Here is a 26,412-nt window from a genome sequence, read left to right as displayed (position 1 = left end):
GTGGGGCTCTCCGTCTGGATCTTCTAGTTCCAACCCACTCCCTCCAATTTCCTTTCGGTCCATTTTAAGTTGTCCCTTTTAAGCGTATTCTCTCCAAATGCCAGGGCTTTAGGTGCTACTGGAAATGTCCCATCTTTTTCATAATAACAACGTTTTGAAATGTCAGCACTGTTTCCGTGTTCATGTTGAAACCCCAAAGGTGTCTTCTCGGCAGCCGCTGTGCTGTCTTTCCCCTTAAATGTTCGCAAATGAAAATATCTAGCAAAGACGCTCATTTCCAGAATCCCTTCTAGAAACCTGAACTTTCCATGCCGACTTTGTGCGAGTCCTTTTGAAGTTAACTTGGGTGGCAGAATTGTGCAGGCCTAACGATTTCGAGGTGACAAACACCTGCCGCGACAGATAATTACAACTCTTGCTGTGCATTTCCTGTTTGCCGGCTGCTTTCAGGATGAATCATATTTGTTTCACGATGACAACTATTTCTTTACCTTGTTCCTGATTAAACTCTGTAATACCTATGGCCCCTTGGAGAGTTTGGTTCTTCGTGGTCAGTGCCTTCAATCATGGCAGACAGGAAATAATGGCACATACATCACGGTCTCAAATATCTCCCTGGAAATTATTTCAAAACAACTGGCCTCCTCTTGTGGCACACTCATCCTTGCCTTTTCTTGTGAACCCAACTCTGTATATGAATCGAGCCCACCCTTTAAGTGCCAGCTCAGATCCTTCCAACTCCTGCAGCATTTGTGGGGTGTGCCACACGCTTGAGTGCGGAACTGGGTCCAAGACTGAGGTTCATCTTGTTCCTCCCTTCCCCCATCCCACCACACTCCAACGCACTGTAAATCCCGGTAGCGCAGACACACAGTGTGTGATCACCTGCCAGTCACCCAGTTCTCGGTGATTACAGCCTGTCCAAATGTGACAGGTTTCGAATGAAAGGGAAGGACTTGAGACTAAAGTTGAATTAATCATAACTGCTTTATGATTCTGGGAATCTACTTTGGAAACTCATTGGTTGGGGGGGCGGGGCGTCCTTTTACAAAACTGGGAAAGGACACACTGAAGAGAGGAGGAAAGCTGCCTACAAAAGACATTGGTTACAGATTTAGTCTTCAAAAATAACCCCCTTCCAAGATGATAAAGGAATAAATTCCCCCACATGGTGATCTAGCACCTTTCTGGTTTCACTTTTTTTTTTTTTTTTTACAAATGTTTGATCCATTTGGTTTATCTTGATGGAATGCGTCATTACGACTTCAGTTTTTCTCTAGATAGCTATCCAGTTGTTTTCATGCCATTTATTGACCAGTGTATTATTTTTCTGTGTGGGGATGACACTTCTAGCATATACTAAATTCCTAGATGTATTTGGGTCTATTTCTGTACTTCCAACTCTTTTCGATTGCTCTCTTCATGGCCCAGTGCCACAGCTAGAATTATGGGGGTTATATAAATGTTTTAATTTCTGGTGGAATTTCTCCCATTAATCTTCTTTCAGAAGTTTTCCTAGCTGTGCCTACTTCTCCATATGAATCTAGAATCAACTTGTCTGGGTAAAAAAGAGATACCAAAACCTCTTGGTATTCTTATTGGAACCATGTTAAATTTATATAACTTACAAACAAGGGAAATTTTCATGTCAACACTGTATGTCCAAGAACAAAAAGATGTCTACTTGTTCTAGTTTTGGTTTTACCAGGAGTGTCTTTTAGTTTGCCTTATAAAAGATTATGGACTTTAAACCTAGGGTTTTTTAAGTTTGTTACTCTAAATGGATTATTCTCATTAGGTCTTCAAACTGGTGTTTGTGTGTGTATCCATGATTTGGCACTTTGGAATGGTCTGGGGTTTTCTACAATTCAAAATCCAGAAGCCATAAAAGATTCATAAATTCAACTGCCCTAGGATAAGGTTTACATGGTAAAAATACCATAAGTGAATTATGCTGTAAGCCACACAAGAAATGTATTTGGACAAAGAAACGGTGGAAGCATATTTAAACAACAGTGGTCACTTGAAAGGAGCTGAGGGGACAAGGAATGGGATGGACAGGGATGGCGAGTAGTGATTTTTTACTGTACACCTTTGAGTAATCTCTATACTCAAGGTGGGGCTTGAACTCCCAAGCCCCAGATCAAGAGTCACATGCTCCACTGACTGAACCAGCCAGACGCCCCTGTAAACCTTTTTATAGTTGATTTTTGAAGCATGTGACTCTTACCTATTAAAAAAATCTAAACAAATGAATTCCCTTGGCAAATTAAGAAACTTAATACATTTTAGCTCACATATCTCACTCCTTATTTTTCCTATTTAACTCGCAGGAATAGGAGACAGCTTTAAGAAACAGGAGACTAAAACTGAGTTCCTCAGAGGTAACTCAAATAAAATGTGGAAGTCAACGTGAAACTCAGGAGGTCTCCATTTTCTTTTATTTTTTAAAAGTAATTTTTGTCCTTTACAACGGGTTATCTCACACGCACATGTGTGCGCTTGCACACAGACGCACGCATGCGCGGATGCACACACGTGCACACACACACACAGAGGACTTGAAAGGGACAGAGAAACAAGGATAGCCTCCAAACATATTTTTTTTTACAAAGTTCAAAATAGATTACATTTATGTGCTTTTCAGTCATTACACAATGTACAGACATGATCCATTTAATGATTTATCTTCCCCAAATGGTTAAACAGTGAAGATTTTCTCTGAAAGAGTATATGTAGCTTTTACTTTAGAAGCAAAGTACTATTTCCTGCAAAAACCAACCTCAGGCATACATTTTGTGTTTATGTAAATTCCTTGAGAATACTACAGTAGCAGGTGCAGAAGTTTGTTCTGTAAAAAGATCTGAAAGATGATTTTCAAGAGACTCAAGGCATTGTGCTCTCAGATAAAAATCCTAAGTCAAGGGGCGCCTGGGTGGCTCAGTTGGTTAAGTGTCCGACTCTTGCTTTCGGCTCAGGTCATGATCTCACAGTTCGTGGGTTTGAGCCCCGCGTTGGGCTCTGCACTGACAGCACGGAGCCTGCTCCGGATTCTCTTTCTCCCTTTCTGCCCCTCCCCTGCTCGCGTGCACACTCTCTCTCGCAATAAATAAATAAACTTAAAAAAAAAAAAAACCCTAAGTCAAAAGATCAGTTATTATGATAAGAACAGTTCAAACTGCATATATGTGGTTAAAGATCAGAGACGCTACAAAGAAATGTAAATAGTTGTGCTTTAGGGGCTTTTTTTTGGTAAAGTTGTTTTAATAAATACAAACTTAAAAAATATCTCCGTGACTGTTATAAAATAGACACGTATCAAGGATTTTGTATACTTGGCTTGGAGTTTAAAGGTGAAAAATATCTCCATGTAAACCACCCGGCATCTGGTAACCCCAGACCGGGCTAGTTGCTTACAGTCAGGCAAAGGGCTAGGAAGAAATGATAAAGTGATTTTTTTCCTCCTGTTAACAGAAAGCATTATCCAGAGGTAAAGCCAGGGTGAACCAATTAACTAAACAAATGCCTACCTTCCTTTAGACTTCTTAGGCCAAATAGAGAAGTCACCCTACTTCTGAGGGTTGCAAAAACCCCCACATGCTTTGTGTCTGGACCACAACCTGTGCTGTAGTTCACCAGATGAATGAAATATGTCTGGTCTCCTGTGAGATCCTAGGATAGGATAAGCATGATCCCTCAGCACTTTATGCTTTTTCTCTTGGTGCCCTCCACACATTAACCGTGAAACTTATTTTAGAAACACCATGGCAACTGTTTATAATGAGAGGACAAGGTATAATTTACATAGGAACATTGATGTTTGTAGTTAGGAAATGTCATTTTACATTTAAGCTGGTCAGTTTGCTCTTTCAGGCCTTTAACTGTGAAGGACATACGACCTTAATCAGAGTAAATTAGAAAAAAAGATGAGAAAATAACAGATGGTTAAAGTCTTTTGCATAATCGGTTTAGATATAAAAAGAATTTTTTCAAATAATTTCCTAGGCGTAATTGAGGCATCCTTGCTGTCTGTATCATAATGTGCTAGAGTCCTTCAAATAAAATTATAGAGTAATTTAAAATATATATTATACGTTTGCAATTATACATTTGCAATTATTGTAAATCACTCAATAGTTTGTAGCATGTTAATGGAGTGAAAGAGATAAAAGGCAGTCCACATTCATATTTGCAAGATAAATTTACTTCAGAAGTCAACTGAATTCCTTGCTCATGTTCTAAGTATGGCCATTGTGATAAGACCTGAAAGAAAAAAATTGAAGAAAAGTTAAAGCCGTGCATTTTACAAAATCTTCCATTCACTAAGTAATTGTTTAGGCCCCAATGAACAAATAAAAGACAGCACATGGACAGGCACTCTACCAAGAATTCAAAGTCAGTGTGAACAGCTGATATTATACAGAAGAAATCCAATTTATAGCAATGGGCAGTCACTGGACAGATTTAATTAAATCACTAATGTCTGGCCATAGCTAATTTTTTAACCATCAAATATACCTCCCGCTTTATCCAGTCACATAGCAGACACAGCATTTTCAAGTATCAGTAAAGCCCGCCAACTTCATCAACAAACACATTCCGAGCCCATCCCGGGGCTCTAGGACCACAAAGAGACAGAAGCATAGTATTCCTGTTTGGCCTCTTTTGAAGAGACTCCATATGTAAAACCATAAAAATGTAATAACAGAAGAATATGCTCAGTCCTAAATAAGTGGCCTAAGGAAAAAAAGTGAGTGATAAAGTACAGAGAAGGAGAATAATTGCGTAGGACCAGGGCAGTCAGAAAAGGTGCCCCAAAAGGTAAAGCTGAAATAAGCCTAAAAGACTGACAGGAATGATAAAGGAGAATGCGATCGGCGGGCATTTCAGGTGAGGGAAGATGGCAAGAGCGAGCACAAGGAGGTTGAGCGGACTCTCAGAATGAGCTTTTCGGGGAATCAATAAATAATCCGACAGGCTCCGATCCAGGATTTATACAGGGAATCAGCTAGACAAGATTAGCTCAAAGAAGTCACAGAGTGTGGAGAGCCTTAGATGCCAAACTGTGGACTCCTACTTCTTCCTATGGACTTGGGGAACCACTGAAGGCTCCTCAGTAGGGAGTGGTGGCCGTAAAACCAGACCAGAAGGGACATCGGTCTAACAGCAATGTGATGGAGCATTTGGGAGAAAATAAAGGGCAAGGGTGTGTGTGGGGGGGGGAGAATAGGAAGAGAAGGGACACAGACAGAAGGTAGGGGGTCATATTTAGAAGACAATTTTTCAATTAAAAAAAAAAGAGACAAGGGGGCGCCTGGGTGACTCAGTCGGCTGAGCGTCCATCCGACTCTTGATTTCAGCTCAGGTCACGATCCCAAGGCTGTAGGATCAAGCCCCGCACCGGGTTCCATACTGAGCATGGAGTCTGCCTAGGATTCTCTCTCTCTCTCCCTGCCCTACCCGCTGCTCACCTGTACTCTCTAAAAAATTTTTTTAAAAATTAAAAAAAAAAAAAAAAAAAAAGAGCATTCCAAGGAACACTGAAAGAATACTGATGACTTGGCGTCTCAGAAGAGGTGCCAGGAGACTACGAAGACAGGGTCTGTCATCACCAGAACCCTGATCCCTGACACATGGCAGGTACTGAGTACCTGTTCGGTTAAGGTAATTATAAGATTTCAAGCTAGGATGGCTGAAAGAATAATTTAACAGGAAATATGGGAACGGGCTTAAAGAGAAAGGCTCACGAGGTTCAACAAGGCTGCAGTGTTCACCTAGGTCACTGTATGCACTACGTCGAGGTGATTCCCTCCAATCCCTAGAAGTAGAAATGCTGGATCGTGGAATATATGCATTTTACATCTTCTACATGTCTTATACCATTGAAAATCAGCAAAATGAAGATAACTGAATACAGTATTAGGTACTAGATCAATAGGCTACAAAAAACTAATTGTAGGGGCACCTGGCTGGCTCAGTCACAAGAGCGGGCGACTCCTGATCTTGGGGTCATGAGTTCGAGCCCCACGTTGGGTGTAGAGATTACTTAAATAAATGACCTTCAAAAAAAAAAGAACTCAGTGAAAGCCAAAAATTAAATCTTAAAGTGCACATTACCTCAACACCTCAACACATGCTTTTGAAGCAATCTTACCTGTTTTTCTAAAAAAAAAAAAAAAAAAAATTAAACAGGTGTCAGCACCACCGCCACCTCTGAGCCCACACATAGGGCCCAAATGCATCCTCCAAACACTTACCTAAGATATAAGCAGCCACTAATTTTTGATTCACACTTAAGTGGAGGTAGAGAGGCACCAGCGATTCCACATCCCCCAGCGTAGGAAGCATCAAAGCCGCAATGCACACCACTCCCAGGAAGACAGTTAGTAAACTAGGTCCTGAAGAGACAGTTCTGTTTTCTGTAAAAAGACAAAAATCCCCGAGCCTGCTTGTTTGAAAAGGACTTAAGACCAAAGTTGGTTCACATAAACTGCCCACCACTCACCAGGATTCTGGTTTTGTCTGACTTCTCTCTTTCCCCAACATTTCCATTCCATGGGGACCTATCTGCTGGACTTATCTGGAAGCCCATAACTGCTGGGCCATTACAGAATAGAGTGGTGAAGTGGCATTATGAGGTAGCGAGCTCCTGCCGAAAGGTCACCATTCTTACCCCGCCCCCAACCTCACCCTAATCAGTTTCACCCCAATGTATTTCTTGTGTCCACTCCTTTTGGAGCGCACTGCCTTCTGAGAGCATCTTAGGTAGGTCTCCAGACAAGTGTGGTCCTAATAACTGTGGCATCCTGCTACCGTTTTTGAAAATGTTTAAAGCAGCAGAAAGGCACTACTTGAGTGTTTTAAAGCTACCTGTGAAGATTCTTGTCCTCTGCTCTACCCCATTTACAGCCAAGAAGAAAGTAAAAGCAGTATCTGGCAAGTATCCCGCTAAATGAAATAAACCAGTCACAGAAGGACAAATACTGCATGATTCCACTCACGTGAAGTGTCTAAAAGAGCCGAACTCAGAATCGGAGAGTAGGACGGTGGTTGCCAGGGACTGGGGGGTGTGTGTTTAAAATGGGAGAAGCTGGGGCGCCTGGGTGGCTCAGTCGGTTAAGCGTCCGACTTCGGCTCAGGTCACGATCTCACGGTTCGTGAGTTCGAGCCCCGCGTCGGGCTCTGGGCTGATGGCTCAGAGCCTGGAGCCTGCTTCCGATTCTGTGTCTCCCTCTTTCTCTGCCCCTCCCCCGTTCATGCTCTGTCTCTCCCTGTCTCAAAAATAAATAAAACGTTAAAAAAAAAAATTTAAAAAAAAATAAATAAAAAATAAAAAATAAAATGGGAGAAGCTAATCATGGGCATAAAGTAAAATGAGTAAGTTCTAGAGATCTGCCGTACAACATTGTGCCTATAGTTAACGCTACTGTATCGTGCACTTAAAAATGTGTGAGTAGGGCAGATCCCATGTTAAGTGTTCTTACCACGATCAAATAAAATAAATAAAAAAAAAACACGATCAGGCCTGCTATTCAACAGTTCTGGCTGTATGTGTACAATATTCATGGCCATATTTTTAAGAAACCCAGTAACAGTACATTCTGTTCATCTAGTTTTTCGCACCACCCTTCTTTCATTAAAAGGAATAGCCAACAGCAACACAATCTGGTGTTTTATTAATGAAATAACGCTGTTCATTTTATTATTAAATGCAGCTTTTCTAAATTATTAACACCTTAGCTGTTGCATGAAGTTTAATGGAGCCTTGCCAAAGCCATACAGGTGAAAACAAATTCAGATTTTGTAGTGATTACTGCATGAGATGAAACCATAGCATAAATACCGAAAAACAAGTCTTATTATGTTAGTTAATAAATGAAATATCTTTATATCTGCTGCAGAGATAGGCTTTCAAGGAAAACATTTGTTTGTGAAAACTACACTGCTGGCTACAAACCCACAATAAAGATCATCTCAAGGAACTTTTAGTATTTAGAAAAATTCCAAAGACATTTGCATAGATGCTTGAAATCTTTCAAAAGGGAAATTGCTTTTTTGCTGAAACTACAAGATTGTTGCAAAGGTTTTACAGAGATGGAGAAAACAGTTTCCTGACTGGTCCCATCCCCCCAGAGGGAACACGGTTAAGGCTTGATATAGATCCTTTCGGATTTTATAAATACCCATATAAACATGTAAAAACTTTTTTTAACATAAATGAGACCATAATATACACAGTGTTCTATAACTGTTTTTTCCTCTCAGAAATATATTTGAGCCTCTTAGTCAATGTATAACCATCTATCATTCTATCAGATCCTTGTAAATAAATGCCTGCCTGGCATCCCATCTCATGAACGCTCATAATTTAATCAATCCCCAATCGATGGACTTTTAGGTCATTTTCAGTCTTTCACTGTTACAAACAGTAATGACGACTGTAATTTTCTTAAGCCAGAGGGCACAGACTCAAACACTGCATAGACATAGCAGTTCATTAGTAATATCATTAAGACAGACCCACTAAGGTTCAGCTGCATCTTTTCAAAACATCTTCCTAATAAACCTGGGCTGTGGTCGTTTGTAAAAGTATGCTTTGTGGGTTTCTCTTAAATTTCTGTTAAATGAAAAAAATGTATGTATGAGTGTATTCACGCACACAGACGAGGTCTGGAAAGTAACACGGAACACTTACATAAGCAGATCTGTGAAGTGTGTGGGACTGTAGGTGCTGTTTTCCTTTTTGAATTTGTTACTGCTATGTCTTTTCTAGTACAATCAACTCGAGAAGACATTTCTCATTTTTACTGCCTTTCAATACATTTATAAAACCCAAATCTTTCATGATCTAGCCTTTGACCATTTTCTGGCTGGTTCGCGGAGGCTCACAACGTTGTTGCCCTTGTAATATGTCTAATAAACATCTTTCTGAGCCAAAGATGTGCAAAAATAAGGACAGTTCAAAACCTCCCCCCAAACAATCTCGATTCGTTTCGACATTTCAGCTTAGAGAAACTCAATGAAAAAGTGTAGAATTCTACATACTGGAAACCAGACATAATTTACTATGAATTTAATAAACGGGAGAAGTGACAAATACTACTTTGTCAACACAGACTCCATCAGTCACCCTTATACTCTATTAGAGAAGAAAACTTTACTTGGTTTCCTGCCACATTAGAAACATTGGGGTAACTACTCGCTAACTGGACAGCTCGGTCAGGACTTCATATGGGGCTCTACTGCAGTATCCCCTTCGCTCTGAAGACTGGTGAGAGCCATGGAAACCTTGTAAGACAAAGAAAACCAAGCCAACAGACCCTGCCAGATGAGAAGTCCAGGCCTCCTAGTGAAGGCCACGTACACACTACCCTGTGCCGGGCACTGTGCTAGGTGCCGAGGACATGACGGTCAATGAGACAAGGAAGGTGCTTGCCTTCCTTCAGCTTCCCGACATGGCTGGCTTAGAGAGGTTTGTTTTGTTTTGTTTTGAAAACAGAAATCACCTCATTCATTTACCTACTTTGATTTCACAATTAGAAGAATTTCCTAATACACTTCAGATACCAAAGGATCATTATCAAAGTAAAATAAGAATAAAATGCTCAATTAATACACGCTGTAATTACTTAATCTTTTAGGATGATTTTCACCAGAACTGTAATAAATTTTAAACTAAAGGAAATATCTATCGATAGGTAGACAGATAGATAGATAGATAAAACTGAACTTTTAACCCTTATGTTTTTTGGCTATTAAACTGGTCTGTTGGGGACCTGGGTGGCTCAGTCGGTTGAGCATCTGACTTCAGCTCAGGTCATGATCTCACGGTTTGTGAGTTCAAGCCTCATGTCGGGCTCTGTGTTGACAGCTCAGAGCCTGGAGCCTGCTTTGCATTCTGTGTCTCCCTCTCTCTCTGCCCCTCCTCTGCTTGTGCTCTGGTCTCTCTCTCTCCCTCAAAAAATAAACACTAAAAAAAATTTTTTTTAATAAAATAAACTGGTCTGTTAAAAACAGAAATGAACCAATTATGCATTTATGAATTTAACATCAAAAAACAAATACTCATTATATGACTCTTCTTATTCTACAGAAGGCATTTTACAGGGGGAATCTTGCATTTCATAAATATTTATAAGTCAACTTCGCAATACTGATCGGAGATCAAAGCGACATTTACCAGAGGTTCTCTTTCAGCTTCAAAAGCTGAAAATCTGGTCCTGTCAGTCCATGACAGTTGCTGAGAAGAAAGCAATCTACTGGCTGCTACCTAGTCCCTGGTCTTGGTACAGCAGAAAATCTGGGCACTGCCTGCATGGACAGAGAAGACTCTTGCCTACAGTAAATCAAAGAGGCATTACTCCCTGTGGTATCCAAATAAACACTCTAGGATGAACAAACTGATAGGGATCTGTGAATTAATGTAATGACAAGTAGATTTGTTTTTAATTCCTCATAGATAATGTTGCAATTTCAAGGACAGCTGCTATCACATTCATCTATCACTATCAAAAAGTTTCCATGTTTTTCTATGGAAAATTTTATCTTCCTCCTCTTATAATAGGGTTGGAAGAAGATAATGAGAAGTTAAGAGGGAGGAGGACTGACGTCCAAAGAGTTGAATATGAGGATAGTGTCAATGTTGAAAGAATATATCATAACGCTTCTGAATATCTAAGCTGGAAGGAAATGAGGAATGGAGAGGGATTCAATTAATAGCCCACAGGGGATATTATAATCTACTTAGTTTAATTAACTTCAACTTTAATGAGATTTTTTTTTCAAAATAATATGAACGGTGCACCAAGCTTGGCCTATTGCCAAACACAATCTCTCTCCTCCTTCGAACTAATTAAATGAGAAAGGATACGGGAAAGTCACAGAAACAAAAGTATATAACTGCCAAATTGCGCTAGCCCCATCGAGCGCGGTAGCTGCATTCTCAGGCCACACACATGTAAAAGGCTATAGCACCCTGTCCTGACGGCCTCGGCTGCTGCCGAGACGCTTTCTCCCTGTTTCAAGGCTAGCTCGAGGCCTCTTGCTTGACGTTAGGGTACCAGATCTCTAAGTTCGGTTTGGAAGTAGTTAATTAGGTTTAAGGGGGCAGATCATTTTTCTAGTAATGATTCTTAGCTCCCTGTTTTCAAGTTAGACATGCATAAGACCTCCAAAGGGCTTTCAAAGCAAACCAAGACTACCTGGTTGAAAGGACTGCTCAAAAAATAAACTTTCAGTTAAATGTTCCTTTATCCTTTTTTCCTCTTCTTCCTTTTGTTGTTCTTTTGCAGATGGGAGAAGAGTAGCCACAACCTCTTTCCTTCCTAAAGCCTTCCTCTGGCTTTGCTCGGAAACTTGGAGACGGAATTTGTCCGTTACACCATAGTGACAGGATCGAACGTCTCTATGACGAATCACACTGAAAACATTAAAAAATAAATGCTGTTTAGGTTTCTGGGGGCCTGTCAAATGGAATTCAGCCAGAGATTTCATACAAGAGAACATTAGCTGACTTATACCCAAATACTCAAATACAGAAATTGGCTAATGATGTTAAAACAAAATCATAGCATAGACCAAAAGGAAATGGGTGGTTCTAAAATACTCGATGAAAACACAGGGCGCCTGGGTGGCTCAGTCGGTTAAGGGTCCAACTCTGGATTTTGGCTCAGGTCATGATCTCACAGTTCATGAGACTGAGCCCTGTGTCGGACTCTGTGCGCTGACAGCGCAGAGCCTGCTTGGGATTCCCTCTCTCCCTCTCTCTGCCCTTCCCCCACTCATGCTGTGCAATCTCTCACTCTCTCAAAATGAATAAACTTAAAAAAATGTTTTAATAAAATCTCTGATGAGAACACATACTCTGCAACATAGAATAAAACTCTTAAGTGGGGTGCCTGGGTGGCTCAGTTGGTTAAGCATCGGTCTCTTGATTTCGGCTCAGGTCGTGACCTCACAGTTTGTGAGTTCGAGCCCCGCATCCGGCTCTGCGCTGAAAAGGCTGCTTGAGATTCTCTCTCTCCCTTCTCTCTGCCCCCACCCCACTTGCTCTCTCTCTCTCTCAAAATAAATAAGTAAATGTAAAAAATGTTTTTAAAGTCTGAAGTAAAAGAAAACATAGGTAAAGAAAATTCCTTTTAGCAATGGCATTTTTTCCCCCTTGATATCTGTGGGCAGCAAAAGTTACTAAATAGGACATATGTAAGATGGTTTCTTCCTCACAAAAGTCTCATCGACTTCTACTGACACTTATCATTCACGTAACAAACCTCACCTAGACTCAGAATTGCAAGTCTATGCACACAGGTAAAAACAAGCAATTGAATAAGTAAATAACCCAGTATGACCAGTGTCAACCAGAAGGCTAACCAGAAGGCTGACAACGCACCTCCGTGTTCCTCTGAAAAGAGTCTAAAGCACTTCAATTTTTATGAGAGTTATCTGCAATTCCATTTATTTTGCTTCGTTGTTAATAGAGAACACAAACTGATTAGGTCAAAGATAACACATTTATTGGGCAAGAGACTACATTTCTTTGGAGTAGTCCTTTGCTTATTGTGTATTGAATGAAAATCAAAAGACACCTGTGAAAACACGTCCTCTAAAGATATATCATCTTACGGACAGGAGAGGATGAAAATGTGTTCGGACAGAAAACACGTGTGCTTCTCATTCTCATGGAAGATTTAAACAAATATGGTTTACTCGGTAGCTTAAATTAAGAGCTGGTCAATGGCGGGGCTCCTGGGTGGCTCAGTCGGTTGAGCGTCCGACTTCAGCTCAGGTCACGATCTCGTGGTTCACGAGTTCGAGCCCCGGAGCCTGCTTGGGATTCCGCGTCTCCCTCTCTCTCTGCCCCTCCCCCGCTCATGCTCTGTCTCTCTCTCCCTCTCTGTCAAAAATAAATAAAACATTAAAAAAATTTTTTTTTAAAAAGAGCTGGTCAATGGATCCATCTGGTCACCACTGGCTCCAAAGTGAAAATTAAATATGAACAGCTTGAACAAATAATCATTTATCTGACACCCTAAGACGAAATTATCTGGAAGAGCTCAGATAACCTTTTACAGATGAGTAGTCACACACTTCCTTCCTGTGTGTATAGATTAACTTCCAGGCTTATTAGCTGAATCATTTCAGATGAACTCCTATTACCATCGTTCTGTGAACGTAGTGTTATTCGTTTCCCAAATGCCGCTATAATAGGATGTTCCGAAGAAAGCTAAATTCCCTATTATAGCTAGAGAAATTTAAAAGAATAAGTCAGAAGTTTACCTTCATAAATGACCCTGCTCTGACTAAAAGCAAAACAATGAGGAAATGTTCGTGGAAGTATTAACACACATATCAGCTCCAACACCATGAAATACTATTAAGTATTTGGTCAACCTGTTTGGAATCTTAGGGACTTCTTAAGAATTTTGAGACTAAAACTTCCAGCAGAAATTCAAAATATATCAAATGCCTATGTGGGAACGGCTTCAGGACGAGAGCCTTTTCAAGTTAAACACATAAATATGAACACACTTAAAACATGTTACCGGGAAGTGATTTCGACTTACATATCCACACAACACTGAGGCTTGACTGCACCTGCAGCATCGACGACAACATACTTATTTGGAGTAGTACACAAAACTGAAAGAAAAAGTCACAATGGCCATTAGTGTTTCTTAAAAATTAGTTTCTACAAGTAAAAAATTAGTAGGGACTAGTTAAAACTCCATGAAATAGACCTGGGAGACTCACCTTTGAACTTTAAGGCAAACTCATAGGGATTATACAGAGTCAACACTTGCTTATGTGTTGACTGGTCATCTGCATAAAATATTAGCTCCGTGGGAAACACAAAAACAGGAAGATTTCCTTCCACTAACTCTGGCTGTCTTTTTTGTTGATGCATTGGCACTGAATCCCCCTTGCTGCAGCTTCTGTTTTTACAGTCTCAAATCTATTTTGGACTTTTCTTAAGTCAGTTAGTTAAAAACTCCAAAGCATTTTGGCAATCTAGAAAGAGAAGAAGAGAGAAGGAAATCGAATGATACCTGTTTTCATTTGTTGTCCCTCCACAAAAAAGCATGTTCAGCTTGCATTAAAATAGGTCCCCAAATCATTTTAAAGATACCTTTTGACTTTTCCTCTTGGCCTACTTATACGGTTAGTACCAAACTATGCAAAGAAATTTACACACACTCCTTCACATTCAAGATTTCAACCTATGATAAATTACATAAATGCTAGATAAAGAAGTGTTTCTACCTCAAATTAATCACCCTCTTTCAAAGAGGTGCGATCACGGACAGCACTCTTTTAAACCCTCGGATTTCTTAAGAAGTGGAATAAATCAGGGGCGCCTGAGTGGCTCGGTCGGTTGAGCATCCGACCCTTGATTTCGGCTCAGGTCACGATCCCAGGGTTGTGGGACTGAACCCCATGTCAGGCTCCATGCGGAGCATGGAGCCTGTCTGAAATTCTCCCTCCCTCTCTCTTTCTCTCTTTTTCTCCCTCTCTCTCTGCCCCTCCCCTGCTCACACTCCCTCTCAAATAAACAAACTTCTTTAAAAAAGAATAAATCAAGTATTGTCACAACTGACTTTATGTGAGCTAACCAGACTTCTTAAAGACTAAAAAGTATAAAACAAAGGAAGTTTCCGTGATTTGTGGGAGAAAAACATGAGACTTACTTTCACACTCATTTCAACCATGCTTTAGTTAGTGCTTTCTGGCCGCATGGGTGGAAGAGTTCTTTTCATCTTTTTTCTACCGAAAACCCAAGACAAGCAAAAATGTCTTGAAAGGAAGCTGAATATCCAGACTTATTAAGGAGTCCTTGGGAGTCTTCTATGAAAATTCAAAGTCAGTAAATAGGCTGTGGCACGCAAGTGGCACTGTGCCTCCCCTCCTACGTCAAGTACACAGGCTTCGTGAGAACTATTTGCTTCCAACTTAGAGACCTTTTGGATTCCTTCTGGGGTTCTCGAGGATGTTCTGAATAGTTGTGGCTGGCAGAAGTCTGACGGTCTGGTGTGTGTGATGTTTCTGTGTTTACTTCTCAGGCTAATTTTAATCAACAACGTTCCGTTTAGCTACCATCCTAAGAATATGGCTTTTGAAAATGCACAAGCTGGAACAATGCGATCACGGGAAATGTCTGATTTTTCACTCGGTAGAGCATACCTTTAAAATAGGCCATAAACCACTTAATACTTTGTGTTCAGGTTCCCACACAGTCAAAGAGAAACAGAACAGAAGATTAAGGTGTTTGGTTTTACCCGCTATCAGGGGCCTGTGTGCTGATTCTGCCTGAGGCCTTTCTAACTTTTATCAAGGAAGATACTGTGTAATCATGGATACACGTTTTTATTCTTTCCTTTCAGTTGAACACCTGTTATAAGCCAGCAACTATGTCAGGAGCTGTGCAGAGATACACAGAGGGCCCTGACCTCAAAAGACTCGAGTCTAACTGATGGGACAATATTTAATCTACCCCTGTCATGAGGCATACCACTCTATATAAAAGTGCTAGGCATTTACAAGACTGCCTGAACTAGTCTACCTGGAAGAGGGGCCAAGAGACGACATTTGAGGTAGTTCCTAAAGAAAAAAAAAGATATATACTTCTGTGTCTGGGGGGAGGGTGGGGGCCACAGGTAGGAAAGGCTCTCTGACCTAGGGAACGGCCTATGCCAAGTCACAGAAATGTGGAGGTGAGGGACAACACTGGGAAGGTCATAATCTCCCAGCTTTCCCGGATCATCATTTGACTTCTTATCCTTATACTTTGTGGCACACATGTAGCTCATGACAGCTGTGGGTTGGTTTTGGGTTTGGGGTTTTTTTGACCAAGCTGAAAGGGCCTATTGACATTTCTATTAGTAATAACATTTAATGTGTGTATAATTCATAACAGATTACAAACTTTTTATTAATTACACATACTGAATTAATTAATACATGCAATGCTTTCAGCACTTACTGTAGGCCAGGCAATGTTCTAAGTGTTTGCTGGGGTTATTAGATGAGGAAGAGACTAGACAGAAAGTCAGCAGGCCTCCTGCCCTCAGTCCGGCGTCTCCACTCTACCAAACTGCCCGTTGTAGTACAATAAAAGTAAGATCATTCTGAAGAACATCTGGTGAAATCATTCTAATTTTGAGTTTTTATTTGCCACGACTTTCTGTCTTTTCTTTCACGACTTTTCTGTCTGCTAAGAGCCATACACATTTCTATTTGGATAATGTGCTCTCAGAAGTCTGGCATATTGTTTTTGACAGAAAATAGTTAGCTCTATTACTTGCTTAGTAAGCTTGGCTATTAGAAACAGAACAAACAAGTTTGCCCTCACTAAATAATATTCAACATCTCATTCTGAAACTATGTTAGGATGAGAATTTCGCTTATGGTAAAAGGTGGGATGGCATCTGATTTATGGAAAATAGGTTAGTCGATAAATGTTGGTAAAACCAGGAATCCAACTAGGGGGAGGAAAATAGTTGAATTTATTCCTAACACCTTGTAAAATTCTAAAATTTTATTAGGGTAAATTCCAAATGGATCCAAGTTTTAAATGTAGAAAAATAAAACCATAAAACACCAGAAACCATGGGTCATTTTTTTTATATAATCTGAGGCTTTCTAACAACCAGAAACCAAAATATATTGATAAATTCAACTATATAAAAACTCTTAAAACACTGCAAGACAAGAAAACTTCTAAGCGAAGCCAAAAGAACATTTTCAATCACAGGCCATGTCTAACTCCCCTACTGTATGTAGAGGAAATATAAATCACTATGAAAAAGCACTCTATAAAAATGAACAAATGCTACAATATTTTATAGAAACTGACATACTGGGTGCTGGGTGGCTCAGTCTGTTAAGCATCTGATTTCAGCTCAGGTTATGATCTCATAATTCAGGAGTTCGAGTCCCACATCAGGTGAACACAAGCCCCACTTTGGGTGAGCCCTGCTTCTGTCTCTCCCTCTTTTCTCTCTCTGCCCCTCACTTAATTGAGCCCTCTCGAAAGAAAGAAAGAAAGAAAGAAAGAAAGAAAGAAAGAAAGATACAAATTGTTTTTAAACTTACCAAAGGCCATGTAACTTCACTCACAAGAGAAATACAAACTAAAGCTATACTGAAACACATGTTATTACTTGTCAGATTGGCAAAAATCAAAAAGTTTGAGGGGTGCCTGGGTAGCTCAGTCAGTTAAGGATCTGACTCTTGATTTCGGCTCAGGTCACGATCTCACGATCCCCGATGCGGGGCTCGATCCCACACTGCTGGTAGCGCAGAGCCTGCTTGGGATCCTCTCTCCCTCTCTCTGCCCCTCCCCTGCTCGTGCATACATGCTGTCTCGCTCTTTCCTTCAAAATAAATAAATAAACATTTAAAAAATATTTTTTAAAAAGTTTGATAGCACATGGTGGAAGCAACCAGGCACGCTCTTAACATTGCTGACAGGGCTATAAACTGGCTCACTGACTATAGCTGGTAAAAAATGAACGCACACGTCCTTGGTGCTAGAGACTCTGCTTCTAGGAATTTATCCACCATAAATATTCCTCTTGTGTGAAATTATGCATGTGGAGGTTTTTTAATCCTCAGTACTGAGGATTAAATAATTTATGTGAAGCACACAGAACAAAGCCCAACACTCAATAAGGGCTAGCTATCGTCAATAGTAAAAGACTGGAAACAGCCCAACTGTCCATTAATAGGGGATTCATAAAATAAAGTATGATACAGCCAATCATTGGGATACGAGGCGTCTGTCAAGAAGAGGCAGCTCTTGGGGCGCCTGGGTGGCTCAGTCGGTTAAGCGTCCAACGTCGGCTCAGGTCGTGATCTCACGGTCCCTGAGTTCTAGCCTCACGTCAGGTTCTGTGCTGACAGCTCAGAGCCCAGAGCCTGCTTCGGATTCTGCGTCTCCCTCTCTCTCTGCCCCTCCCCTGCTCGCACTCTGTCTCTCAAAAATAAATAAACATTAAAAAAAACTTTTTAAAAAAAGAGGAGAAAGCTCTTTGTGTAGTGTGGATATGGACTGATCTTCAAGGGTAGTGTTAGGTGGGGAAAGCAAGGCACTATGCAGAGTATACAGTATGCTGCCGCTTGTGTGGTAGAGGGACAGTTCCTGGCCATGGGTCAAGTATCTGTGGAAGGATAGCCAGGGCGGCCCCTGGAGAGACAAACTGAGTGGCTGGGGACAGGGTTGGAGGGGAAGTTTTCTCTGGATGACTTTTTGTACCTTTTGAATTCTGAACCCTTGAATACCTATTCAAAAGTTTAAAACAAAAATTTGAGGGGGCGCCTGGGTGGCTCAGTCGGTTAAGCATCCGACTCTTGATTTCAGCTCAGGTCACGATCCCAGGGTTGCGGGACTGAGCCCCACATCAGGCTCTGCACTGAGCATGGAACCTGCCTGAGAGTCATTCATTCTCATTCTCCTTCTCTCTGTCTCTCTCTCTCTCTCTCTCTGCCTCTCTCTGTCCCTCTCTCTCTCTCTCTCTCTCGGTCCCTTCCTCCCTCCGCCCTGAGTGTGCTCACTCTCTCCCTAAAATAAAAAATAAATAAAAGAAAATTAGATTAAGTTATATTAAATTAAATTAAAACTCGAATTAAACAACCACTATACCAGGGCCTAATTCGGAAGAGGTGCCAGTGTTGAAACTCAAGAAGGAATTTAGAAACAATGTGTGACAAATCTCTGTTAATTGCATTTTCCGATTCATGATCCTTTAATAACACTGAAAGACCTCAACTGTTAAATACAACGACTGCAATTCTTTAAAATAATTTTTTTTTAATTTTTTTTTGATGTTTATTTTTTGACAGAGAGAGACAGAGCATGAGCGGGGGAGGGGCAGAGAGAGAGGGAGACATAGAATCTGAAACAGGCTCCAGGCTCCGAGCTGTCAGCACAGAGCCCGACGCGAGGCTCGAACTCACAGACTGCGAGATCATGACCTGAGCCGAAGTCGGACGCTCAACCGACTGAGCCATCCAGGAGGCCCTAAAATAATTTTATATGCAACAGAAACACATCACAGTGAGAAAAACAAAGGTTTAAGATGGCTGGCAGCCTGAGGAAAACGTGCAATGTTCTGTTACACAGGAGTAGGACACGCTTTATAAATCTGACTGGGAAGTCAGAGTTAACCACACAGAACAAGCACTGAACTCTTGCTTCTAACCCTAGGGGGAGGTTCACTGGCATACGTCAGAGTGCAAGTTTTGCTAGCTCTCCATAATGGCTCAGAATTCTTATCCTTCTCATTTTGAAACTTTCTCTCTACGAGTTGGATACGTACACCTTTTCCCATGAATTATGAATAGGCTGTCCATCCCCCAGTCACCATTAAAGAAAGAAGTGTTTCGTTGGCTTTAGCACTTTATTATTTCTTTTTTGTAGCCCCGTTCCCATTTCGCACGTACCTTGGCTAAGATATAAATTGCCTCCCGAACTCCAACCAATGGAAACCGGAGAGGAATTAGCACCAGGTCACCAAGGGCAACGTTAGAGACTTTGCCAACAAACATAATGAAGCCTAACACCCGCCTCTAACTGATGGTTTTCCAGAGACTAACGCTTTCTCTTTGCTTCTGTCCATATCGCAAAATGATAAAGTGCAAAAATTCTGGGGAGAGATGATATACTAAAGCCGGTAAAAACCTCACTACAGATCGGTTGAGGAGGTCGCTTTCCCCAAATCAAAGACACACCAAGCCAAAGAACGTTAGCTCTCAGCCCTTCTCATTTGACCCAAGAGGAGAGCACGCCCAGGAGAGTTAAGGGACTTACCCGAGGTTGCACAGGGTACTGGTGGCGAATCTCTGGTCTCCAGACCCACACTTCCCTGTACAGTAACCATCTCCTCTGGGTCTCATTCCCAAAGTCCTGCCTCCGGTGTGCTCACTGTCACACGTGCCCTCATCTCTACAAAATCTCCCTGCTTTTCCAGGAGAGAAGAGCTCTCAAAAGGAGGATCCCAAATGCAAGTCCTGATGTGTGTGTTTCCTTTTCAGTTTTACAAAGAAACTGAGAGCCGATTTCACTTACTAAGTTGAGCACGCTTTCTTTTCCGGGTTATGAAAGAACAGTTACGGCTGTCGGTAGCTATTCACTAGGGCATGGGTACCCAAGGTTCATTTTATTCTTCCTCTCTGGACACCAAAATGTTCTGCCTTCTTCAAAGCCTACTTCAGATTTCCCCTTTGTGGTCTCCCCTCTATGTCCCTGATCTATACAGATCTCACTAATTTTGTCACGTGATCTTTTACTGTACTTACTGTATTCGTGGCATATCCTGACATTGGCTTTGTGTGGATTACTTCTGACGGCCCAGACTTCAAGCATAATGCCATATCGTGTTTCTGTGGGTTTTTTGTCGGTTTGGGTTTGGGGGCATCCTACATGGACCCAACCTCGGGCACTTAGCAGCTTTGCCTACGGGCGTCTACTGATAACAGTCTCCCCCATCAAGGAACATTCCTGTACCTCATAGCTGAGCGCACTTTGTCCATAAAAGACGGAAAGGATCCCAGTTAAGGGAGCAGTAAATCTATGGTGGCTGCTTGCCAGGGGTTCAGGTGAGAGAACAGAGAACGCGCGCTCCCAGCTGTCTCTCCCCACACCTCCCGCCCGCTCTCCTGCCCCTCTCCCTTGTCATCAGCCCTGGCTCCTCAGTGGCCGCCTAGGTTCCCGAAGAGCCCCAGCCTTACAGGGAGACAGTGCAGCTGGCAGCTGACGATACACGAACGGCCTTGTCCTTTTCCTCTGTACAAAGGCACAGGGATACAACCATGAATGAAAATCTGAAAGAAAATCCGATGTCTGTACACCACCTTGTGACCAGTTTGTAAACTACTCTCTCTCCCTCCCTCTGTCTCTCTCTCTCTCACACACACACACACACACACACACACACACACACACACTCACACAAAAGTCTAAACACATAAGTCCTCACACACTCTCCACTATCAGTCCAGGGAGACCGGCACCCCCCACAGTGTGATTTTTTCTTTTTTTTTCTGTTTTCCTCCCTTTCGATTGACCAGAAGGAAAAGAGAAGACTCGGAGAGAAGTGGGAATTTCCAAACCTTTGCCCACTACAGACTCAAAATGGAGATTGCAAACAGAAACCACTTTAAAGGCATAGTGTCATTTGCACCCCCCCCCCTTTTGGGGGGAAACGGGAGGCTGCGAGAAAATCAAATGGAGTTAAGTGGCCCTTGGGGATTCTTGTGCAGAAAGTGGGTTGAGGTTTGAAACGGTTAAGGATAACCTGAAGCAGACTTCCCCAGAAACAAGTGAAGTGACCCGTCTGCTTGGCTCCAGTGTACCAGCTACCGACCCCCTCTCTCCGGCTCTCGTGTTTACTCTGATTAGGGTTCTGGCTCCACCCCTGGGCCCGCTCCCTTTTATCTGGGCACAGGAACTATCTCCTTCTGCCATATTTGGTGCAGGCCTGCCAGTGGCCAGCTAAATACTAAACAGTTAAGAGCAATAAGTTCTTTTGCTCTAGTCTCGCCAGTGTTAAAACCGCTTCTTCCTTCCCATTTCATCGACTCGGCTCTCTTCCTCTTGAAATTTCCAGTACTGCCTGTTAGGATTTTTAAGGGCTGGTACATTCCTGAAGTCAGGTGTTTCACAGGCACTGTTGTGCTGTTCACTATAGGTTAAATGGTTCATTGTACAAATATTAGGCTATTTGGTCTTTACACATTTTCTAGGTTTTCCACGTACTTTGAGGTCTTACCGAAGTAAAAGACTTCACAACAGTCTATACACTGTAAAAGTTGAGTAGTGTATGTTTTAAGATTAAAAAAAATAATAAAGATGCCCTCCAGTAGCATCTTTTTAAAAATATTTTTCTTAGGGGCGCCTGGGTGGCTTAGTCAGTTGAGCGTCCAACTTCAGCTCAGGTCATGGTCTCGTGGTTCGCGAGTTCAAGCCCCGCATGGGGCTCGCTGCTGTCGGCCAAGACCCCACTTCTGATCCCCTGTCCCCCCCACCCCTGCCCCTCCCCTGCTCACGCTCTCTTGAAAATGAATACACATTTTTTTAAAGAAACACATTTTTCTTAAACTAGTTATTTCCAACCTTTGTTTTACAAGATCTCAAGATCTTCCGTTATTTCGAGATGTATGTGCAATTCTCAAAGCGAAATCCCTATTAATCCACATTAATTACTTCATTATATGAAATACCTATGTTGCTACCTACGGCACTCTCCAACGTTTTAGAGTCACAAAGTCATTCAAGGACCATTAACTGAGCACTTATTATACGCTAGGCACCGTGCTAGGGAAGGTGGAGCAAGGATGGAAACATGGTCTCCGCCCTCGAAAAACTCCGTCTAGCACAAAAACCAGATATACATAGTAATTAGGGTATCATGTGACCGTGTTAAAATGCTGGTGGATTAAAAAGCTCTAGGGGCCTAAAGAAAGTGACGGTGTGCCTTAAATAGGAGTTTGCAGTGGGAGTGGAGAGGGGGGTGAGTTCCCGGATGAACATGTGTCGAAGCACGAAAGGGACTCTTAAGATGAAGCTCTGGCACTGCGTGTGGTTAAAAAATAGCATGTATGGGGGAGTGGCAAGGGATGGTGAAAAATCCTGTAAGCCACGTTCGGGGGTGTAGACTTGATCCTGGATGCCCGTGGTTGTCAACATGTGGTACTGGACCGGCAGCAGCTTCACCCGGGATCTCGTTAACAAGGCAAATTCTTGGGTCCCAAGCTAGACCTACTGACCCAGAAGCTCTGGAGGTGGGGCCCGGTCATCTGCGCTTTCACAAGCCCTCCGGATGATTCTGACGCAGGCCGCGCTTGGAGAACCACGCTGCAGGCGATGAGAAGATGCTCTGACGGGTTTGGAGCAGAGAACTGCCTGGATAAGATCTCAAGCAGGAACACCAGTTGCCGCCGCCACCGGGGCAAGCACGGCCCCCAACTCCGGAGTAGTTACAGGAAAATACAAACGACGCTTGAATAAATGTGACATGAAGAGACGAGGGCCCAGATGAAGGCAGGAGGAATGGGGAGGAAACAGAGTTTAGAGATCTTTTACGGGTGGCCCAGATTCAATCAGGTGCCGAGGATATATCCATACAAAGGTGTGACTGAAATGGTTTTTAGATAAAAGCTGCAGCCTTGCCGGAGGTATCAACCACTCACTAGGCGTTTCCTGAAACTGTTCCACGCGGTCCCTAGCAAAAGGGGAGGTGGAGCGCAATGTTTGTGTTTCCAGGGTCAAAAACAAACGGTGCCCTGGCTTCCACACGAGTCTTCCGGTCAGCTGGGCAGTTTGACTTCTCACTGGAAGTCAGTAAACTGGCATTCATAGTAACATAAAAATCTTTTGTGAGTTTGGTTAGTGTGAATCCAATCCTTGAGACTGACTGACAATTTCTGGATGTGCTGGCAAAATTAAATTTCAAGCGCTGAAAAGCTGAAAATAGGCATCGGTTCCGGTGATCGAACCAACCAAGGCACGGACGAGGTGAGACCCTGCTAGAGCCTTCTTTTCATCCTAACTTCATCACTGATCACACAGTCCACTTAATTCAGGAAGAAGCTGGAATGAATGAAAGAATCACTTTGTACTATGCCCGGAAGGTCAAGAAAGTCGGGTGTACCTGTTATTTCTAACTTTGGAGGCAGGATTTAGCTGAGGCTAAATCTTCCATTTCCTGATCGAGAGGTGAGAGGGACAACCCACATGGCTAATTTACCTAATGAGAATTTAAGCACAATTCCTATTTCTACTAGGACTCTGGATACCTCTCATTATGTACTGTATGTTTTCCAGCTGATATCAATATCTTGGCTTATTTGACCAACTTATTTTGTCCAAGAATAGTTCCCGATCAAAAACTGCACTGTTTTATGGAAGTTGAGAGCAATCAGGCACCCTGGAGATTAAAACAAAACTTTCATACTATAGATGAGGAAACAGAGGGCCTCAAAGAGCAAATCACTTCATCTATTTATTGTAGGGCAAGCTTTTCCAGAATACTACAAGGTGGCAAAACAAGATTCAGAGCAACACGGATGGATAATCGGTTCATTTAAATTTTAGACAACATTTAAAATTCCTCTATTTTCCATCTTAAACGTTTTAAAAACAGAAAATGAAGAGTAGCAAATTACTTACTTTATTGGGCCATTAGAGGATGGGGAAGCTTTTCTTGTAGTTTCTCGTTTTCAGAAACTAGAGTTAAATGTCAAAACTTCAGGCGAAAAAAATTAAAAAATTAAAAATTGGGGAAGAAAATGTGCATGAACAATTCAAGGAGAGAAACATGCATTCTTTTATAAGCTATCTGTTCTGTTTTCTGTCTTTGCCTACAAAGGGGTAACTTTGCACTGAATGTTGTCCATTACATCCAATTACATATTACATGTAAAGGGAATCTATCACCACTACCCCTTACAGATTTGAGAAACTCCAGATTTTCCAACATCCTGGTATTTGAGTAAACCTGGTATTTTTGAGAGCTCTAGAAATGCTTCAGAAACTAGTTTGATCTTGTATGCCGTTTGGGTATGTAGACGTGAACAACTTGAAAGGCACATTTTGGCCCCGTTTCCTGTTTTCCAAACTTCCCACTGCTTTCTATCAAATATGTATGTAATCTAAAAGTTGGTGTTCACTCCCTGGTCAGTATCCTGTATATAGCATTTTACAGGCAGATTTCCAAGCACTTAAAGGAAATGTGGACACGGTTTTCATCATCAAGAATGTATTAAATTCCAGGTGTGCCCTGGCTGAAAAAGTAGACTTTTCCCCTTCTGTCTGGAATTCACATTAAGAACGCAATGCATTCCGATAGAACAGGGCTGCTTTTTAGGCAAGATCCAAAGGATCCCATTTTCCAGGTCTGCGTCCATCTCTGATTCCCCTCAGAGGTCAACAATCGGGACCGTTTTTATTATTTGCCCTCTCGCTCCCCGCTGTGAGGTCTCTTAGACTCTACTCGGGCAGAAATGCAACTTCAGTCCGGAGAGGGCAGATGTCAGTTACTTCGAAACCGCAGAACATTGATTAAGGGCTGGAGGGCAGGAGAGGGAGTATCAAACGGTCCGTTCTAGGACTTCAGCTCCACCTGACTGGGGCCCAGCCTTTCCAGCCTTCGTCCCCACACCGGCCGGCTCCATGTGAAACCGGTCATGTGAGCCTGTTTACAGCCGAGCAGCTGGTGCAACCATCAGGATCCGTGCGGAGGTCCAGGAAAGGGGACGGATGCAGGCCACGTACCCCTTCCACTACCGCCCCCCGTCACTATTCCACGAAGGCGTTCGCTCTCCCTCCCTGCCTCGCCACCCCACTTTCACCTCCCTCCGGCCATCCCGGGACGCCTCGCTCCGGCCCCATCGATTTCCTTCCAGTTGCTCGCCGGGGGGGACCGACTGGGTGGGGGGAAGGAGGAGTTAGGGCGAGGTCGGTGTCACCCCGAATGGGGAGTCAACCTCCCTCCCGCAGTCCTCCTCGAAACATCCGCCAAAGAGTTGTCCCTGGAGTCGCATCCCCGGGGCAACCGAACTCTGCCGGGCAGGCACCGGGAGGATCCCGAGCCTGCTGCCTCCGCCCGGGCACGAAAAAGGCACACACGGGCCGGCCCGACCCCGGAGCCGGGATCCGCGGGCGGCCGGGCAGCTGACAGTCAGAGAAGGGGCAGAAAGGACTCCATCTGCCCGCTCCCACCTCCCACCCGCATCCCGGCGCCGCGGAGCCCCGCCGTCAGTCGCAGAGCCAAACCCGGGGGTTGGGTACGGCTCATTCTTTGCGCGGGGTCTCGCGCCAACGTAACTTCCACGTCTTCCCGAAGTCAGAGGAAGTGGGTGACGGGACGGGGGGGGGGGGGGGGGACTCACCTCGGCAACACCGGCTCCTCGGAAAGCAGCTGCGACTGCTCCTCCGGTCCTTTGTCAGCGTCTCTAAGCTGCACTGCCTGCTGGGATACCGGAGGACTCAAATGCCACCTCTCTCCGCCCTCGAGGATGAGCTGCGGTTGGGGGTGGGTGGAAAGAGGGAGAAGAGGTGGAGCCAGGGGCGGGACCGGAGCCGGGGGCGGAGCCTCCTTACTGCCACCTGGCCTCCGAAGTTTGAGTTTCTTCCTAATCCGCGCTCCGGATTTCTTCCTGCTGCCTAGGACCTGTCCTTCCTCTTCCCTCCCCTCCCCTCCTGCCGCCCCTTGAGGAGGCCGGAGACTCTTACAGAGGGTCAGCTCATCTCTCTTTGCACTTGTCGGGCAGTCACGCTTGATTCCCTCCCCCTTCTTCCCTACACACACACACACACACACACACACACACACACACACACATCCATCCCGTGAGTACCCAAGGCTAATTGATTCTACCTCTGAGACACGTCTTATTGACCGCCTTTCTCCACTTTGT

General features: G+C 43.0%; 2 protein-coding genes across 7 annotated transcripts in view; one reads left to right on the top strand and one right to left on the bottom strand.

Annotated features, from left to right (window-relative positions):
* LOC145714515 (P2R1A-PPP2R2A-interacting phosphatase regulator 1-like) overlaps positions 1-26,412 on the top strand; it is a 110,968-nt gene that overhangs the window by 78,967 nt on the left and 5,589 nt on the right. For 2 of the 3 annotated variants that reach the window (XR_014136871.1, XM_081794053.1), the window contains one exon: positions 10,094-10,345. The exons of the other annotated variant lie outside the window; for it this stretch is intronic. Coding sequence is in view for 1 of the 2 variants with exons in the window: in XM_081794053.1 (XP_081650179.1) it covers position 10,094 (1 nt within the window). In the remaining variant the exon portion in view is untranslated. Of the gene's footprint in view, positions 1-10,093; positions 10,346-26,412 lie in introns of those variants that run through there. 3 annotated transcript variants of the gene reach the window in all.
* Positions 3,244-26,023, bottom strand: MOSPD1 (motile sperm domain containing 1). Of its 4 annotated transcripts, none has more exons than XM_081794067.1 (7): positions 25,885-26,023; positions 24,164-24,239; positions 13,750-14,007; positions 13,563-13,638; positions 11,202-11,419; positions 6,258-6,419; positions 3,244-4,263 (listed from the first exon to the last, which is right to left on the bottom strand). In XM_081794067.1, the coding sequence occupies exons 3-7, from the start codon at positions 13,901-13,903 to the stop codon at positions 4,232-4,234; spliced, it is 642 nt and encodes a 213-aa protein (XP_081650193.1). In that variant the 5' UTR covers positions 13,904-14,007; positions 24,164-24,239; positions 25,885-26,023; the 3' UTR covers positions 3,244-4,231. The 4 variants fall into 4 exon arrangements, with proteins under 4 accessions (XP_081650193.1, XP_081650191.1, XP_081650192.1 ...); XM_081794065.1 differs by lacking the exon at positions 24,164-24,239 and adding an exon at positions 22,762-23,584; XM_081794066.1 differs by lacking the exon at positions 24,164-24,239 and adding an exon at positions 14,685-15,177.

Source organism: Panthera onca, chromosome X (genome assembly GCF_046562875.1).
Source record: "Panthera onca isolate mPanOnc1 chromosome X, mPanOnc1 haplotype 2, whole genome shotgun sequence".
NCBI lineage: Eukaryota > Metazoa > Chordata > Mammalia > Carnivora > Felidae > Panthera > Panthera onca.
The sequence above is the reverse complement of the archived record's forward strand: the minus strand, read 5'-3'. Positions and strand labels throughout refer to the sequence as shown.

Bases quoted from the DNA above. Each gene is read 5' to 3' on its own strand.
- MOSPD1 (XM_081794067.1), bottom strand. From the start codon at position 13,903: ATGCATCAACAAAAAAGACAGCCAGAGTTAGTGGAAGGAAATCTTCCT. The intron at 13,639-13,749 runs GTGAGTCTCCCA...TTTTTCTTTCAG, and splicing joins GTTTGCCTTAAAGTTCAAAG to TTTTGTGTACTACTCCAAAT. The intron at 6,420-11,201 runs GTAGTCTTGGTT...GTCTTTTTACAG, and splicing joins TGAGCAGTCCTTTCAACCAG to AAAACAGAACTGTCTCTTCA.